Source organism: Lichenostomus cassidix, chromosome Z (assembly GCF_008360975.1).
Source record: "Lichenostomus cassidix isolate B80296 chromosome Z, HeHo_3.0, whole genome shotgun sequence".
Taxonomy (NCBI): domain Eukaryota; kingdom Metazoa; phylum Chordata; class Aves; order Passeriformes; family Meliphagidae; genus Lichenostomus; species Lichenostomus cassidix.
The window spans coordinates 61360069-61380210 of record NC_139511.1 but is presented as its reverse complement, the minus strand read 5'-3'; the positions used below and the strand labels follow the sequence as shown (position 1 = coordinate 61380210).

At 40.5% G+C, this 20142-nt stretch overlaps 1 protein-coding gene across 2 annotated transcripts in view; it reads right to left on the bottom strand.

Moving 5' to 3' along the window:
- The window catches only part of OXCT1 (3-oxoacid CoA-transferase 1), an 84883-nt gene extending 76910 nt beyond the window's left edge, over positions 1-7973 (bottom strand). For both annotated transcript variants that reach the window (XM_085042994.1, XM_085042995.1), the window contains exons 1-3: positions 7745-7973; positions 4131-4239; positions 2739-2829 (exon numbers count right to left, since the gene is read on the bottom strand). In XM_085042994.1, coding sequence (XP_084899120.1) covers positions 2739-2829; positions 4131-4239; positions 7745-7816 — 272 coding nt within the window. In that variant the 5' untranslated portion in view covers positions 7817-7973. The remainder of the gene's footprint in view (positions 1-2738; positions 2830-4130; positions 4240-7744) is intronic.
- Between the last annotated feature and the right edge of the window lie 12169 nt (positions 7974-20142).

Genomic DNA, 20142 nt, shown 5'->3' with positions numbered 1-20142 from the left:
TTTTTAAAGTATGAATAACATAAGCAAAACAAGTTATAAGGGGAGCTGCAAGAGGCTGTATTTTAGAAGCACACCTATCTATCACAGTTATCTTTCACTATTGCCCTGGTTCACAAGCTTCAGTTTCCCCTGCAGCAAGTTGTGTAAATACCAGAGGTACTGGATATTTGAACTGCTTCACTTTCAAACACTTTGCCTTGTTTGGCTTGGCAAAAGAGTAACTGCTCTTAAAGGTGCTGTTTCAGTAGCTAGCACACAGCGTGAGCACAAGCATAACACACAGCAGCAGAAGGAAGCTGAGCAGTGTGACAGAGCACCCTGTAAACTACTGTACAACCCATCATTGAAAAGCCTTAAAAAGGCCAAAAACAGGACTTTGCATGCCAGCAATTACATGATTTAAACAAGTTTATGCAGGAGGAATCACCTCCTAATTACACTACTGTACAGAACAATAACTAGGATGTGAACTTGTGAACATCCGACTCCTTTAAAGTTGTTTCCAGACACTGCCAAACATTTCTAGGCTTTGCTGAATCTTGTTTCCAGCTAAAACAGTTGGCAAGAGCACTTCACAACTTCCTAATTACTGCTTTCCCTAAGCTGAAAGCAAATCACTGTCTCCATTGCTGCTATTTTAGTAATAAAGAGATAGCTCTGTCACACATTCTGTGGTTCTCGCATATTGAAAGGCATGTAACTTAATCAATGCAGCTGCACTGCACTCCAGAATAGGCTGACTGTCTATGTTCTTGGCTCCCTCCCTGCTCCAGTTACAAGCTGCCTGCTAACCCCACTGCAGGATGAGAAAACCTGACCACAACCAATTACCTCCTATTTGCTGGAAGAGCTGGAGAAAAGAAGGCAGCAACAGTCAAGAAAATGAAACACAGCCAGGCATCAACTGCAGTACAAGGTCACCAAAGAAGAGCACACTCAGCCATATGGCGATTTGAAAGTGGCAGATTAATCATCCCACAAAGTGCCTGACACCTCAAGATTACAGGAAAAATTCACCCTTTGAATACAACTGCTGCAGGGTACACGAATGCTGTGCTACTTCAGTTGTAAAGGCATTTATTAGTGTTGCAACACTTCATAATACCACTATACTTATGGACATGGCATTAGAAAATACTAAGAAGATGTATAGTATTACAAAAGCATACTTTTTCACATGCTAATAATAAGATTAGAAATTGTATCAATTGCTGTGATGAGAATTCTGACTTTACTTCTGACAACAGTTTTATTTTAATCTGGTTCCCAAACACTACCAAACTATTGCAGGCCAAGTCCCACATAGCAGTAATACAGTAAATAAAAAGATAGATGAAACAGTTATTTTATTCTTAATTAAATTTCAAAATAAATTACATTGTTCAACAGGAAAGTAAAATTTGTGTTTTTACACAGTATACTTCTTGAAAAAACTCTAGATGACCTTGAGCATTTTCAAGTTGTTACACTGTTCTGTGAGGAACTCTCCAGGCTTTCACGAATATTCATGAAAAATTCGTTTCAAGAAAACAAGAATTAAATTCTACTTTCCTGCCAGGAACCAAAAGTTCTACAGAAATCACTTCAGCCTCAAAATCCGAAGAACTTTCAGGAAAGTTAACATTATTTCAATAAAAATTAATTCTAACCTATAACATCACCAACTATATTCAGAATACAATACAAAATGTCTTCTTCTCTATCCTATTCCACAGTGCTCCTCTTTCCACTTTTTCTCATATTCAGACTTTCACCTCCCCCTCAAAAACATCTGTGTAATCTCTCTACCTGCATATATATGTGTTAGCCAAAAATAAGAGGAAAGTTAATGATCTCTACTCTAGTGCTTGATCTTTCCTCTCAGTATTATTTCTGACTCTTTCTCTCTTCTTTTTATCATCCAGCAGAAATTGTTTCCTGCAAGATTCCACAGAGCTTAAATTTGTCTTTGTATGTACCAATTATCAATACAAATCATCTCACATCCAACGAATGTGCAATTCATATTCTGCATATTATATTTTTATTCAGTTTCATTGCTATTTTATCAATGCACTTCAACAGAAGTGGCTATATTTATTCTCTACATGGAGATCATTAGGTATTGTGGAGTTTGCTACAATGAACAGCTTGTGTAAAAATTAGTCTGAATGAGAAGCTGAGAAATTACACGTGAAAGAAGTATTATTCTCATTGTCAACCCCATATGAATTTCCTAAGGGGTAAACATTTTAAAATATAAATCAAAAATTTCAAGACACCTTAAGGGGGCTCTCCATTCTTTCATCATAGATACTCTCCACTGCTGTTGTGTTGCTTGGGGTTTTTTTAAAGCAACAGAAATACAGTAAGAAGGTCAGAAAGCACCAAACTGAGTTAAAAAAGTATATCCCTATTTGGAACTTCACAAAAACACACACATACACAAAAACACTGATACTGTAGTTAAAGCATCTAAGTTAGAATTTCCAGTTACAGTCAACCAGTTAAATATATATAAATAGTTATAATAACATAATTGCAGCTCTCTGCAGCACAACAACTGGTCCCTGACGAAGTTGAATATATTCAGTACTGTACCTCCTGAGCTCCTTCCAAAAATAACACTTTCAAACTAAGCTGTCTGATTAATATGAAAACTATGATGGTGAAAATAAAGGGTGTTTTCATATATATCAGCACTTTCACATGACTGGAATCTTAAGTCTGTACTTACTAAACCAGACATGAATACCTACCCAGCATTGTTACTAACTGCTGTTATTCCCTTTACTCCAGTCTTCAGCAAACCCCCAATGAGGTTTTCAGGAATCCCACACAATCCAAAACCTACATAAAATAAAAGAAAATTTATTATGTAAAGTGTTTGAAAGAACATAGATTGTTCAGAAATATGGGAATTAAAAATATTTTCTGAGTCAAACAAGCTCCTTAGTTGATTAAATAAATCAAGATTTCCAGAAAGAGCTGCCCCTAGAACTGCAATCTCCCACTCACCAGACACTTCCCAATTTGGATGAAAGCTGTTTACCCATCAGAGGTCTGCTCACACACAAATGGCCTTTAGGGAAGCTCTCCAGGGCCTTGGCTCTTCTGATGTGTGTCATCAACCCTGTACTCATTATTCCTCCTTCTCTTTCCACCCACTTAACCTTCATATCTTTGCTGCACATCCCATGCAGCTTAGCCTATAATTAGGTGATAAAAATCTGGGAGTCGGAACACCCTTGGGATGATATGTAACTCGAAGCATAGAAAACCAGATCTCCACTGAGGTACAAGTGCCTCACACTCTCACCTATTACATGACAATCCAGTACAGCTAAAATGAAATACCATGTCACACTACAAGCACTACCTTTTCACCGAATCACAGAATCAGTTAGGATGGAAAAGACCCCTGAGATCACCAACCAAACAAAATTCCTCCAGAAGGAATTTTGCTCATTACATATCTCCATTGAAGTTTCCCATGTTTTACAATGTTACATTCATAACTTCTGCAATATCAAAACAACCTAAGAGATGGATAAAACACTTTTTTTTTTTTTAAATCCAGATTGAACAGCAAGAAATTGTGGAAACCATCCAGAATATCCAAAAGCTCAAGTCAGAGTGAAAGTTAGTAGGCCTTCTTAACTCTTCTGGAAATGTCACACATAAGCATTAAGTGTAACATAGATAAGTATTATCTTCACTTCCTAACACAGAAACAGGTTAAGCAATTTTTTCAAGGTCACAGAGACCCACAGGCAGAAAAAGGATATGGAGAATGCTAACATAAAATAATCAAACCGAATTGTATTTCTTTACCATGTGAAACAACAATGCTATCTGGAAAAATCCCAAGCTCATTTTCTGGATTCAAACAAGCAGAGTCCAATTTTTGCTAGTGGGGAAAAAAACCTAATTATTTTTCTGAGGCTATCTCCCCTTCCATATGACACAACCTGGATTTTCTCACCAAAAGAGTATGCCACTCAAGAGCAGAGTAGGAAACCTCTTGTTTAAAAAATCATGCAATTCTGTGGATTCTCAAATTAATTAACAGTAAAAGAAACACGATAAGCGAGTAAAAAGTATCTCATTAACATAACATTACTGCATCCATAAAGAATTTAAATATTTACCACCAACAAGTATAGTTGCCCCATTGGGGATATCTTTCACAGCTTCAACAGGATCAGTGTAAAATTTGGTGTTGCGATGACAGCTGGTAGAAAAATAGCATCCACAAATCTGCAACAACAATAAAAGAAATTAACAAACAAAAAGCATTATACAAAAGCTTTATGATGAAGACCATGCCTCTGGCTGAATAGGGGGGAAATATATAAAAAGATATTGCTACTGTAAATACTAAGCATGGACAGGGAGGAAGGGAAGTACAGTGCAGGTCTTCAAAACAAGAGAATTTCATCCTGAATTACTGACAAATTGTGACTTTCTGAAAACAGATTTACAAATGCAATTCCTCAGCACAAGTTAGAGCCATCCACAGACTTCTTAAACCTATATATTGCTACATGAGCCTCAAAGACATTCAGACACTAAACATAAACAGAAGTTGTTTAAGCAGAATGACAATACCACCACAAAATTTGAGTGGAAGCCAAGGAACAATATGAAGGACAGCATTGTACTGGCAGTATGGAAGCAGAGACACCCTTCCACAGAACAAACCCTCCCTTAGCTTCCTTATTCAGGCTTAGAGCTTTCTAACTCTAGCTCAACTAGAGCTCCTCATGTTGTTGCAGAACAGCTCAGAATCACGAAGATTCTAAGAAATGCATGAAATAAGAACAGCAAGAGGCAAATCAATACAAATCCCACCCTCAAACCTGGCTGTCACAGTGCAAAGCCATTGCCCAGTAATCATCATAACTTATGGATGTACCGTTATGTACTTAGGTCACAGTTATCTTTTTTTGTCTTTAAGTATTTACCACTAATACTATGCATTAATACTACTTAAGTATTTGCTCAGGCACCAGACAAAAACATGAAACTTAAATCACTATGTTAAAACAGTCTCAACAAATTCAGAAAATCTGGAAGCTAAAGTACTGCCTACTGGTGTTTCAACTGCTAGTTTGATAGCAAAAGTGAAAAAACCTATATTGTGAAAGAGGGGAAAAAAATAATACATAAACAAGGTAATCTACACATTTTAAAGACAATAGTCCAATTCTTGGCTGAGGAGTTACCTTAAGAGTTACTTGCAGTTACAACCAAGGCAACAATTTTTGGCTCAGTTTCAAGATTACACAAGCTGTCCTCTTAATAAAATTGAAGTTGCAAGAGTTTGTACTGAATATTAAGGAAACCTTTCTGAATGGAAGCTTACCTCCTTTCCAGTGGAAACACTGATATTCCTCTGCTTTGATGGGCTCAATAAGAATCAGTATGTGGGTCATGAGAAACAATGTCATGTGCAAAAAACTACAACAGTCTTCTGCATGCCAAATTATACCGTGAATGTTTCTCCACTGATCCACAAAGTCACGGAGTCAGGTGCAGACCCTTGAGACTACCCTAAGGGAAACATTGTGCCCATCTTTAAAAAGAGTGAAAATGAGGACCTGAAGAACTACAGACCTCTCAGCCCCATCTCAGTGCCTGGGAAGGTCATGGAACAGATTCTCCTACAAGCTGTGCTAAGGCACATGGATGACAGGGAGGTGATTCAGGACAGCCAGCACAGCTTTACTGAGGGCAAGTTCTGCCTCATCAAACTAGTGGCCTTGTGTGATGGAGTGACCACATTAATGGACAAGGGAAGGGCTACAGATTCACCTGCACTTCAGTAAAGCCTTTCACATGGTCCCCCACAACATCCTTGCCTCTAATTTGGAGAAACATGGGCTTGATTGCATGGATTTGGTGGATGGGGAGTTGGTTGGATGGCCACACCCAGAGGAGAGTGACCAATGGCTTGGAGTCCTGATGGATACTGGAGATGCACAGTGTCCCTCAGGGGTCTGTACTGAGACCAAAACTGTTTAATACCTTCATCAGTGGCAAAGAGAGATCTATCACACCCTCAGCCAGTTTGTAGGTGACACCAAGCTAAGCAGTGAGCTGACACCCTGAGGGATAAGATGCCATCCACAGGGACCTGGACAATCTCAAGAAGTCGACCCATGGGAATCTTACAGGGTTCCATAAGGCCAATTGCAAGGTGCTTCACCTGCGTCAGGGAAATCCCAGGTCTAAGTACAGACTGGGAGAACTCACTGACAGCAGCCCAGGGGAGAAACACTTGGGGCTACTGGTGGGTGAGAGGCTGAACATGATCCAGCCATGAGCACTCACAGCCCAGAGAGCCAAGCATGTCCTGGGCTGCATCCAGAGCAGTGTGCCTGGCAGATTGAGGGAGGGGATTCTGCCCTTCTGCTCTGCTCTAGTGAGACCCACCTGGAGCACTGCATCAGCTCTGGGGTCCTCTGAACAGGAGAGACACAGACCCGCCAGAGCAGATCCAGAGGAGTATTAAGTGCTAGCACCTTGGGAATCACAGTACAATAGGGCTGCAAGAAGACTCGAGAACCAAGGCTGGAGGGAGGCCAGGCCTCTGCTGTGTCCCTGTACCCACACACAGGAAAATACTTCAGAGGCCACGTGGTACCTTTTCTATAATCTTCCCGACTGTGTGCAACAGTGGTGAACAAAGCAGCACGTGTTACGCAAGTGTGCATTTGCAGGTTGTATGCCTCTCAACGAGTGTATCTGCCCTTCTGTCCTAAACATGTTCCTCTCAGTCCCTTTCCTACCCACCCTGTTGTTTGAGAGCAATGGGTTTTCAGGGACTTGCGCTGCCAGGGATCATCTATGCTTCCCTGCACACCAGGCAGCAAGCTAAGACCTCAGGAACTGGCGGCAATTCTGGCATATTTAATAAAGTAACATAAGGCAGATGAGCTCCTAGAATAATCAACAGAATCAAATTAAATTATCTGGAAAAGCAAAAATATGACTTAGTATAACAAAACCTGAAAGCGCTAAGATTTGTCCATAAGGATATCAGGATTAGTAAACACAGGTGTGAAAAGGTGAGTTTTTTCAACTCAAATAAATTAAGAAAAGCCACAGAGACACTTCTGGCTGAAGAGGGGAAAAAAAAAAACCCTTTGCTATGGTTACATGTAGGCTGGATATCATTAAATCCGTGAGGTTTGGCAGGAGCTTCCCACAGGCAAGTGAGCGAGGGAGCTGCACAGCACACGCTAGTGGATGGCAGTAGATGGCGGGGCTGCCAGCGAGCTGCGCACACCTGCCGCCCACCTCCGGGCCAGGAGGCGGTGAGAGCAGCATGGCAATACACAGCAACACACTGTAACTGTGCTGCCTTCTGAAACGATGGAGAACTGAATTAAAAATAAGTATAAAAATAAGACAAAAAAACCTCACAGCCAAACCTCACAGCCAGCCTCTCAAGGTCACCGCATCCCCACCAGCCGCCGGGCCCGAGCCTGCGGGGCGGCCGCGCTCTGCCCTCCCTCTCCTCCCCCGCTGCCCGCGGGCTCCCGCGGGGCAAACTCTTCAAGAACAAAGCCATCGCTACCCCGCGGGGCGGGAATCGCCTCCCCGGGGCCGCCGCCCACCCCCGGAGCTCGGCCACCCCCCGCAGCACAGGCCGATCCCGGCGGGCGGCTGCGAGTGGGGTCTCCGCCAAGGTCAGCCGGCGGGCAGGGAGAGGCGGAGGGGAGCGGAACCCTCCTGCCCCGCCGCCCCTCGCCCTTACCTCAGCCCTGCGCGCCGCGGGGAGGAGGATGCGGCGGCCGAGGGGCGGCAGGAGGAATTTGAACGCCGCCATCTTCGCGCTGCGCGGCTGTCGGGGAGCGGAGCGGGGTCGCGGGCCGGGGCGGCGGCTGCGGGAGCCCAGCGCGGGACGAGGGGAGCGGGAGCGGCGGGACGGCGGATCCCGCGGGCGGAGGGAGGGCGAGGGGCTCGGCCCTGACGTGCGCTGACGTCGGTGCGCCCAAGGCGGGGCTGCCGACTGAAGCGGGCCGGAGGGTGAGCGGCTCACGGCTCCCCTCAGCCGCCGGCTCCCCTCAGCCGCCGGCTCCGGCCGCGACCCGGGAGAGCTGTCCGGCCGCACCGCCACTGCCGAGCCCAGGGAGCCCGCCACGGGCGCTCTCCCGCGGGAAGGAGCAGCCCACACTCCTGTAGCTTCCACTGATAGCCCCGCTCCATCGTCCGCGGTTTTGTTCACAAAAACCATCAGAACCCGCGCAAAATGCAGGTGCGCAAAGTGTGTCAATCAGCGTTACATCACTGTTACAATCACTTCAGAAAACAAAGAGTTTTCCTGTTTTCCTTTCTACGATTTCCACAGATGGAAAACTCAGATGTGCCATCTCATCTGTTTCCCCTGTGAAGCTAAGGTGGCTTAAATTTCTTTGCTGTCACTTTGTGACCAAGGACTAGCATCCCGTGAATTAAGGAAGGGGCAGAGGCTTTAAATGGTTAAGTGTCCAGTGCACAGTCCTCTGGCCAGGGTGACCCAGACTCCAGTAAGCACATGGTCTCCACACAGCTCTTGGATGCTATGTTTGGGTGGGAAAATGTTACTAGAATAGATGTATACTTGTTGAAGCAGCCACGTGATGTGAACTGCTGGCCCTTCTGCTGCTGCTAGAAGGAAAATTCAAAGCATGACTCTGCTATTATTTACACTTTCCAAAAATACCCCAAATGATCAGTGCATGCCCTAACGATGTCCAATGGAACAGAAAGATCCACAGAATAATGCGAGAAGCAGTTTAGAGGCAGGAAAAGAGCAATTTTCCTCACGCACATGACAGGGGATCACACTTCTGGCAGGTCATGCTGACCCTTGTCTTGTTTCCAGGCTGTTTCCAACGCGGCTGCCAGCCTCTCTGTAATTTGCCATTATGGTAATCAACATGTGGAAGGATATGTTACAAGGAAAACAAGGTCCTCAGAGTGTGCAGCTGGTCTACAAAGTGTTTTTGCACACCCCGTCCATTTTATTCCGAGCACTGGTCCAGCCTTGCTGGTGCTGGTCGGTGACCTGTGGCATGCCACTCTCTTATATAAGTATTTCAAAAGGTGAAATGTACTCACGTGTACTCACCATTCAAATAACAGGCAAACCTTACAGATGCCCATGAAGTGTGGTGGGGACACCCTTGTGGCTAGCACAGGTCTTTCTCGTGAGAACATTTTGCTGTGTTTTATAAACAAAGATAAAGTCTGGATGTTTTTCAAACAGTGTCTCGAGACTTGGACAGTTCAGGCCTGGCCAATTATGCCTAGGGGGAGGGTTCTGACTGACCAATCTGGGCGACCTCTGAAAAGTCTATATATATATGGAAATCAAAATAATAAACGCCTTTTCTTGCTACACTGAGAACTGGGTCCTCTTCTCTGCTGGCGGCTCAACAGCGACACACCCTCACTGTCATGAAGGTCTTCGGTTTTTGTTTTCTATTTATTCGCCATATTTAGCTGATCAGTTAAGTCTGGGGCAGTTCCAGGTGGAAAAAATCTACAAATTACAGGAGTATAATGAACTAAAACCAAAGTAACAGCACAGCTTGTATTCTTCCAGGACTAAGCACTAGCAGAGAAGTTTTGCAGGACTGGATTTGTGAACCTTGGTTCTACCTAAATTTCATGTAGACAAGTAAATTCCTTAAGTCACATTTCCTTTCAGGACAAAATTTCCCTAAGCATAGAAAAACTTGCGGAAAGAAACTTTATCCTCTTCAGTTCAATAAATTATCTTTAACTTATCATAGCATTCAGCATTGAGTACCTGTTATATACCCAGCTAGCATTTATTTTGCATGTAGTTTGCACTGTTTGCGATCCCAACAGTGTTCCTCCTTGCAGACTGAAGGAAGGGGGCTAACTGCATACAGTAGGTATAGCAATGAGTATTAATATCTCCTTGGAACATCTATTATGCAAAACTGGTTATTCTACTTACATAAATTAATTTACTAACTAACTTTTCCTTATCAGGTGCTACAGATTATGTAAAACCCATTTTTAAAAAAACATGCACAGTTCACATGCTTTGGACTGCAAGTATCTTACTTTGGCTTAGAAAAGCTCCAAACACGACTGAAAGAGTCGCTAAAACAGTTTGTTCTGGAGTAGCTTAGAAAGGACAGTAGATCATCAATTTTGTCTTTAAGATATCTTAAAGCTCTTCACACAACAAGATTAAGCAACCAGTGTGCAACAAGTCTCTAAAATGATCAAGAATTTTTTAATATCTTGTTTTGTTTAGTGAAGTAAATCACATGACAGCAGTAAACGTGTGTGCAAACACTTTCCAAATTCAACAGCATTTACAAATGAGGAGAGTTTTGAGCCCTTGGTGCCCAAAACAAGTCAGCAGGCAGACATTCTGGAGCTATAACAGGTTAATCATTATATACACTGTGTAACACCAGCCTACTTATACTACTACCAAGCATAAGATGTCAGAGTCAGCACACCAATAAAGTGAAATAATATTGCCCAGAGAAGCCATCAGAGAGTCAGCAGAGAGTTCAGAGGTTCAATTTATCTGCACAGGGGGAAGAACCAGAACTCTGAGGTAAAGAACTTTGTTTCTAGATGATTTTTTTTTCTCTAATTCGTTTATACTTGACCCAGATTTTAGCTAATTAAGATTTAGCAATTTACCTTTCTTTGGGATCCACTGGAACTTGGCAGGAAAATTCAGTTAGTGAGGCATGAAAACCACATATGGAGCCATAGAGAAGGGAAAGCTCATTTAACTATGCAGCAACTAGAACACACAGACACGCCTAAACTTACCTCCAACATGGTAATAAGCCCCAGTTCTGAAACAAGAATTTGGTGGTTAGGTACTTTCAATTATTACTCAAAATACTACAGTATTTTTTATATTATTAATTTGAGAGCACTTGCAGCTCATCTTTGATAGAGTATGATGAACTTGATTTCCTTGATATGGGATGGAAAGTCACAGAAAATTGAAAGAGTATTTCATGGCATCCTCATATTCCTGTGAGAACAGAGTGCTACAGGGAAAACAAATGGAGGATATAAAACTTACAATACTGACCTAAAGGAATTAAATAATTATAAATGTGATGAGAATATGAAAATACCTACAAGCTCTGTGCAGTACATTCAACAATTTTAAGATCAACTCATAGCACTTACAGGATATATATTTCACTAGGGAAAGACAAAACAGCTGCCACCTGCATGACGAATGATCACACTAAGAAGCCATGGGAACTTAAATATTCACCTTACAGGATTTCAGTGAAAGGAAGGACATTACAAAGAAAAAAGAATTTTTAAAAGTCTGATTAAAACTATACATATTAAAGGTCAGCAGGGATTTGACAATTGAAAGTTCAAACATAAATATAAATACCAAAGACAAAATTAAACTGGAAAACAAACAAACAATAAAAAATCCTCCCAAACCCTAAGAGCCATTTTCTAGATTGTTATGGAAATAAAAAGCAAATGAGAGATGCACAGAGCCAAGGTTTTTGAAGGAAACAACACTTGGAGCTATTGTGGAATCTCTTTGCCAATTTTCCCATTACACTCCTAAGCTTAAGGTAAAGAGGGATACCAAACTATGAAAGGATAGTGAAGCCACATAATAAGGAAGAACAAAGACCCCTTTGGCAAAAGCAGTTCTTTATCACTGGAGGACCTCTTGGACAGAAAATAGTAAATCCTCAAATATTTTTGTTACAGTGAATATTGTAGTAGAATACTGGAGATTATCTAACTAAGAACTTTTTTTTTAAAGTTAAAATTTAAAATAAAACTAAAAAACCCAACCCAAGCCAAACAAATAAAACCCTCCACTAATTAGATTAGGAGGTCCACATTGTGAAAAACAATCTTAGGGGAACTTTTTGGTGTGTGTTTTTTTGTTTGTTTGGGGTTTTCTGTTTTGTCTTCTTGGGTTTTTTTTAATACTTGTCCAGTTGTCTGTTGTTTTTTTTTTTTTTTTACCAGACTCATATATTAGGTAGAATGCCCTACTTTCATATAAACTATACAGAAGCTTCTATATTTTGTCAGATTGTCATATCATTATTACAAGCTAAGATAAGCAACTATGCAACCCTTCTTAGAAGCCACAGAACATTTTATATTTGGACAAAAATTGAGAATTAAAGTTACCGCAGCAAATTATTAACATTGACAGCACTTCAGAAGTAGCCACTGAAATATCAGCAGTTAAATCAACAATTAGGTAGTTACTTCAATTTGGTAGTCTTCAAAAAATGACAGAACTTCAAACTTCCTGACCATGGCAAATGTTGCACCTCAGTTCAAAACCACAGTACTTTCAAGGTCTAATTATACTCCACTTAAAATTAGGGTGTAATTTTTCTTTAAATACAACCACAGTGTTACTCAGCATGATCCTTGTCACTTCTATTCATGTTTATATATTGCTCATTTAGTAACTGCTGTTAATATTGTCTAATAAGTTAAGTGAAATAACTTGTGACAGTGACAGTCAGTATATCTAAGAGTTCTGGAGAAGGATAAGTGACTTATCATTCCTTTACAGCAGGAGTGAGGAAAAACCAAAATGTCTAGTCAGCAGATATTTGCAGAAATCAGCTGCACACATTTCCTATGTTTGTGTATTGATATTTATGGAGGATGGTATAAATTCCTATTCAGAAGATGCTACTACGCTCTGACTCCTCACATTGCCAGGAATTTTCTGTTGCAAGAATGCAATAGAACAGGAAAGTCTTTCCCCACACACCCTCTAGTCAAACTGAAAAAAATGGGGCTTTTTACACTCCATGGCAATAGTGCTGTGAGGGTAAACACAGCAAAGGTGGCTACAGAAACAAGAAACTGCAAACAGGGATCCTGAGCATCTGTCACATGGCAAGTCAGTTCATGTTTGGTAGCACTGCTGTAACAGGCTTTTCTGGATTCTGCAATGCAGTGTTACATTAATAAGCTGCACAGGGTTCTTTCAAACAAACCTCAAGAGCAAATGAATGTACCATAAACAAAGAACTGAGGAAGACTTTATAAAACTGCTCATGAAGCAATTTTATTCTTTCTGTTTGATACACAGCACATAAAAACAAATACAGAGCCCTAATAAGATTATGAAGGTTTTCTTTTGCAGAGGTTGTACACAGTAAACAGACCACATGCACACACTCTATCCCACACCACAGTGCTGTACAATAAGACTACAGGGCCAAGCTGCCAGAGTTGTAAATGAAGAAAGACAACACCTGCTTGGTAGGCAGGTTTCACTGCAACTCTAGTTTCCTCTTTGAAACTTGGACTTTGCCATCTATTTCATGGGTGTGGAGCTTAATTGGAAAGCACCATTTCTTGTCTACAAGTGTCTAGCATGCAAACTCATGTACGCAATCTAAGCTCTTGTGATTACTTCATCATCTACTGACAAGGGAGACAATTCCATGCATGCACTGACAAAACCAAGTACCAATCCATCCTCCAAATGGTTTGGGTGCTAATTGTTTTGCCTAATTCTTCTAGTCCATCCAACTGCAGGAGGAGCAGCTGTCTGGAGCTCAGAACAGCTTTCCCCTTACAGTGGGCAGCTCATCAGTGGCTTGGGTAATATTCTTAACAGTTCAAAACTTGTACATCTAAAAGCAGACAGCCTTTATCATGACATTTCATTTCTCAGTCACAAGCAAATTAACAGCATTAGTAAGGAATATAGCAACTTTCACACAGAATATTGAATTTTTGCTGTTAATTTTTTTGGAAGGTGAGTTAAAATGAACTCCTACAGTTCACTCCTCCACCTTTTTTAAAGGTGTCCCTAGAATCCATTAGTCTTAGACTATCATGCTTTCCTTCAGCTCTCCCTTGGATTTACTAAAGTATATTTGTCTGATTTTAGAGCTGGTTCTTCAAATACACACTCAGAAGGAGCTCTGAATCCTGCTAAGCCTAAGCAGCAAATTCCCTGTATTTACAAGCACACAGTTGCTTGTTGCAAAGCTCTTGGGCTTCTTGCTGTCAGTGTCACCATTTCCAAGCATCTCATCAGAGATCCTGATAGTTTGTTTCAGGAGCTAGTTTGAAGTCATACCCTAGCTGCTCACTGAAGATTTCCATGTCCTAGTTTTTGAGTTTCTCAGAATTTCAGTAAACACATTCGTTTCACATTGACATCACTTCCATGAAAGGTCCTGGCTGGGAGCTGGACTATTCAGAATGAGTTGGTGACACCCTGTGGCATCCTGCTGACCTCTCTAACACAAATGACTTCCAGGTCTTTGACATTCATCTTCTCAGCACCACTGCCCGTTATCACTTAAGACTACCAGGCCCCTACAAAGTGCTACTTCTGTAGCAAGTTTGGCATAGAGAACTTTTAAGTAGCAACCAGTGTTGCTATTAACCAGTCAGACTGGTTTGAAACTATGGCTACGGGAATAGCAAAAAGGTCTCAAGATTCCCGTATAATTTTAGAATGCATAATTCACATTACTAGGTAATTTACCCAAGTGATAAACATGATGCTTTTCTGTATTGTTATAAGTTCACGCAAGCACTTGAAGAATTTCACTTAGCTTGCAAGTTATGCCCAAAAGGAATCAGAAAATTTGTCAACAGTGTTGCATTTTTTGTTTATCTCACAGGGTTAAACCTTGATTATCATTATCATAGTTTGCCACTTCAACAGTGCATTGTAAAAGAGGAATTACCTGTGACAAGATTAGGTCTTCAAAATCAGGATGATTATATTTATTTTCTTATCTTTCAAAAGATGGGGTACTTAATTGAGCATATGCTCAACTATAGGGTACTCTTGGCAGTCACACTCACAGTAGCAGATTTCCAGCAAGCCAACCAGAACATCACAGACACTTCACGTTCTCCTCCACATTTAATGTACAACAAACATGGACTTCTTGCCCTAGCAAGAGCAGTGCATCAATTTGCATGGCTGAACATCCAACTGTAGTATTGGACAAGGGTAGGGGAAGCTTTTAACACAGATGAGCCTTCCAGTCATGCTCATCTGAAAGATGTGATCATGTAAGCACAACTTGAAAGTCATTTGTCATAGAGAGTGTGAAAAAGGAGCAGGCAAGAGAGCAGAGCAGCTGATCAAACTGATTTTCTTCCAAGAGTAATGCTCAAGTAACTAAGGCATGACACCTGTTTTATGCACCTCAAGGTACACATTGTTTCTTAGCCATTCCATGATCCTTTCAGGAATGTTGATTGATCAGTTTGGATTTTTTTTTACTCAAGATGAACCCCAGAAGAACAAGAAAAAACTTTAATGCTAAGCGCTACATAGATTAATATAACACCCCAATTAGTAGATTTAATTTTGCTATGATCCAAGGGAATTAACTGTATAAAACCTCTTACAGAGGCAAAAAAATTAGTAAAAGCCAAATAAAGGTTCTCTCAGGGTATGCTACATGTAACAGTTTCAGAAGGAAGCTACAGTCTCATTTTACAGCCATTCATATCAGCTTGATGATTCAGCTGCACACTAGGTCTGTGCAAGAAATGGGCACCATTCAGTCAAATAACGGACTTGACCTTACACACCAAACCATCACAAAATTCTAGAGTTAAAACAATTAAAGACAGGAACCTGCAGAAACTGACAAGAGTCTGTTGAACCAAAGAACATTACTTCTGTGTTTGCTGTAAGTCGACTATGAAAAAATACCATAAATTACATACACAGTGATCTGTAACATTTGGAGACTGGGATGAAGACTGATATGAGCAAGTTCTCCCAGAACAACACTGACAGAAGCCTATAAATGTGGCAGGTACAGCATTGCTCTGGTGAAGGCATACACCACTCTTTGATCATGAACCATGTAACAGAAAACCCCAGACTTCCTTGCCTGTTGAAAGTAAATTATTTAATTACAGAAGATTTCTGATTCCTTTTTTAAAAGTTACTTCAGCTTTCCCTCAAACAAAAGACATTCTTATTTATCAGTCTTTAATTCTTCCCTCTTCTAGGGAGGTAACTTCAGAAAGGAGCAGTTCCAGCATCAAAGTGCATGCCACTCTAACAACCAGAAATCAAACTGCTAAGTCCCCTTCTATGTTCAGAACCTATTTCGAATCTGGTACCATGCTGTTGCAGTAGCAGACTGTAAGAAATCAGCTGATTTCTATTTTTTCAGGGCACCACCTGAACTATAAACAAAGTAGAAAGCAGGCGGAACAAGTAACAGACATATAAGATTAGGCAAACAGAAATATGACACACCTGGAATTCCTACTAACCATTGGAACTCACATACCTCTCCAAAATAAATATGTTTCACATCTATTGATACAAAGGTATAATTCCATTACAGATCACCCTTATTCCCTGATTTCACATTTGACATTGACAATATGAATATCCAATGCTCTGAATTGGATATATTTCAGACTAAATACACAGCCTAGTTTTAAGAGGACTGACTGAATTTGATACTGCCCTATATAATATCATGAATAATGACATTATGAATTATTCCATATTATTCTGGATTCTGTAAATAATTTCATAGTCCTTAATCCTATAAATATGAAGAAAATCTGTGGTAACTACTTTCCATTTTCTTAACATTATTCCGAATGAATTCCAGTTTTACTTCCCTTCCCTAGTAATTGCAAAGCCACAAAGAGGCACAATGTGCATCTCCGATTTTGATCCTGAAGAATACCTGAAAGGTAATTATCATACTATTGACCATCAGACATTATGATAGATATTATTAGCTACAACAAACTCATGAAGCTCACATACTGTAAATAAAGACCTCTGATTCATATTTTCTGTGCATAAATACAAATATTTATTTTGCTCATATTCAAGAGCAGCAATATCTACTTCAAAAGTACAGCAATGAAAGACAGGTGGAGGACCAAATATTCTGCAACACATTTTAATAAATTCAGTTTCTCTCCAGTGTTTTTATAACCAATGCTTCTTATACTCCTCAAATTATTTATGCTTGTAAAAATAAGGACTTATATTTATTTTTGAAATCATAGTAATTCAGTATCATTCTAAGACACTGTACCAAATACAGTCTTATAACATCTGCCAGTTTCTGCAGATGTTGAAGCATGCTATACTTGCTTTATTTGCTAAAAACTCAAACTAGCCAAATACATGTGTATTAACATCCATTATATCCTCCTTGTTAAACATAAATTTTAACCACAGACTCTAAAACTGCGGGAATCTGCTAGATAAGGGATAAATCTGATATCTTTTGAGTCTTGTTTGATCAGGTCTGATCTAATTTTTCTACCTCTCTATATTCATTAATTTATTCCATTACTAACTACTTCTACCTCCACACATAACCTTTCTCCCCCCCTTAAAAAAAACCCAAAACCCAAAAAATAAAAACAACTTTTTTTTTCTAACATTAGGAGTCAATTCATAACCAAAGCAAGCAGTGAGGAATCCAGTTATCATTAGGCTTTATAACCTCTGGTCAGAGGACAAATTGCTGGAAGCAAATTAGCTTTCTTTCTAGAGATCAGAACAGCCCAGAGTCAGCAGGCTGAGGGGGGACCTCACAGGAGTCTGTACCTTCCTCACCAGGTGTGGGGAGGCAGAGGAGGGGAAGCTGCTGATCTCCCATCTCTGGTGACCACTGGCAGGACGTGAGGAAATGAAATGAAGCTGCATCAGGGGAAGTTCAGGCTGGACATTAGGGAGTTGGATTTGCTGATCCTTGTGGCTCCCTTTCAACCTGAGGTATTCTGTGATTCTATGAATATATACAGTTCATGTGAACCCACCAAAATTCTTCTCTTGGCTACTTTCCCCGAAGATTTGTATGAACTTATTATAAATATTACTTATTTTAAGTGTCACAGTTCAAGAATGTTTGCACAACTTGCACAACTCTAAAGGTCTTGAAGCTGCTAATAATCATAAAAATTTATCAATCACTGCTGTGCAAATCTGCTTTTCTTAGATGAGACTGTATTTTTGGTTAAAGCTAAAAACATTTCCCTACTTTATATAACATTAAATACATAGAGGAACAAGTCCATTGTGTTTAAGCACTGTTTCTTTAACTTTCAATATAAATAATAGATGTCCCAGAGCTACTAAAGCAGAGTAACTGTGTATATCCATGACATTACTTATTCTAGTATGTTCAGAGTTTTCAGGTATTTGGAGATGTCATGTTAGCCCAGTTTCACAGTTACATATATCAGGACAGTTAGCAAGTGTTGATGGATTACCACAGGACAAAAATAATTCCCAAGTGTATCGCTACAGCCAGCCTGTTCTCTAGGAACACACACAAACACACATCTCACAAGGACAGGAAGAGCACATCATTTGGAAGAAGCAGCAGACTCTACTGTAGCAATCGACAGAATCTACTTTACATTCACATCATATATACATATATGCACATACAGAGATATATTTGTACAGAAACCCAAAATATCACAACAGTTGTGACAGTGCCTCTGGAAGACGAAATCATATTAGCTTTCCCTCTTCCATCAACCACACTGTTGACATACGACAACACTCTTCCTGCTATTCTTCCACCAATTTAGGAACAGAGCCTGTCTCTAAACAGCAAACAACTTACCCCACCCATATTGATAACAGTAGCCTTAAAACCAGCTAGTGCTAGGTACTGAAAGATGACAAATCCCACCCAAATACCTTCACCACAGATCATTTTACCATAACCATCCCCTAGAATACGAAGTAAAACATTTTTTTGCTTGAACATAATTTATGGTATCACTCAGAGTGTATCTTTTTAAATGTGGAAATTTTTAGAAAAATAATGGATGCATGTACCTATTCATGTAAAGCTCTAGAAATTTGAATGCTAAGATTTCCTAGCTCTGAGAAGGATGTTGAGAGGTAGCAAACCCCAAACTGGGCCATCCTTCTTGAAATATCTGACAGGGACTTTATTTAAATAGGTTCTAAGCAAAAGCTTTAAAAAATAAGGCAATTGAATTCACAGTTCCCTCAAATAATCAGACACCTAGTCTTTCACCAGTCTCCAGACCTAAGCACTTTGCAAGATGTGGGGAAAAGACTAGCACAGCAGCCCCAGGAACTGCAAAATGCAACTTGGGGGTTTAATGATGAAGGGGATACTGCTTGAGGAAAGGATGGGCACGAGGCTGTTCAGAGGCCAATCCAGCCAGGAGGGAGACAAAGGTCACCTGGGGCAAGGGCTTGCCGACTGCAGTGAGGAGGCAGCACCCCACCCCAGTTCAGCCCAGCCCTTCTTCCAGGCTCTGCAGTTTCTCAGTTGCTTGCCCAGAAGTCCTGTCACTTCTGTTTCTCACAAACCAGCTCCCAGTGCTAGTGTGTAGGGTATGAGAGAAAAGCATGCCAAGAAAAATGCCACTAGAGATGTCTTCTGCTCCCTCCCACATTTCGTGATAAAACCAGATTGGGGGAAATAAAAAATCAAACCACTACAAATCTTCCAAGACAAGTGTGCATCATCCCTTTTTTTAAACTTTGTAGGAGCTTTTATTTTACCAAGCTTTTATTAATACCAAGCAGCTTGGTATTAATGGAAGCACACCTCTTCCATCTCAGCAACTGATAAGGTCAAAGCATATTTCACTGGATACTTACAGAAAGAGTAGACAACAATTTCTGGGGAAAACCAGTCACTGAATACACATATAGCTTTTAAAACAGATCGAGCTGAAGTAAGCTGTAGCACTGCCTGAAGCACAGGAAGGAAAAATACCACTTCCTTTCTCAAATGAGTCAGCCCACTACCATGCGGTGTTTTGTTTTGGTTTAGGTTGTTTGGGGCTTTTTTAATTTTTCTTTTTTTAACAGGAAAAATCTTGAAACCTGGGTGACATCTCCTTCACTATTAAGGGCTGATGCATCTGCCCACTTGACTAGGTATGAAAAAAAGCAATACTTAAATCATAGCTGGTGATTGAAACAGAGGAGTAAGGACAAAGCATGCAAAGGATTCAGAGAAGGGGATGGATCAATCTCACCAGCCTTTCTCAGTCCCAAAGCTGACAACATGGAAAGCATATTTCACTAAAGGCATGAAGTGCCATCTCCTCCACTCACAGGTTAGCTATCAGAATACTTTCAGTATTCTTAACACAGCTGTTCCTTGGATGAAA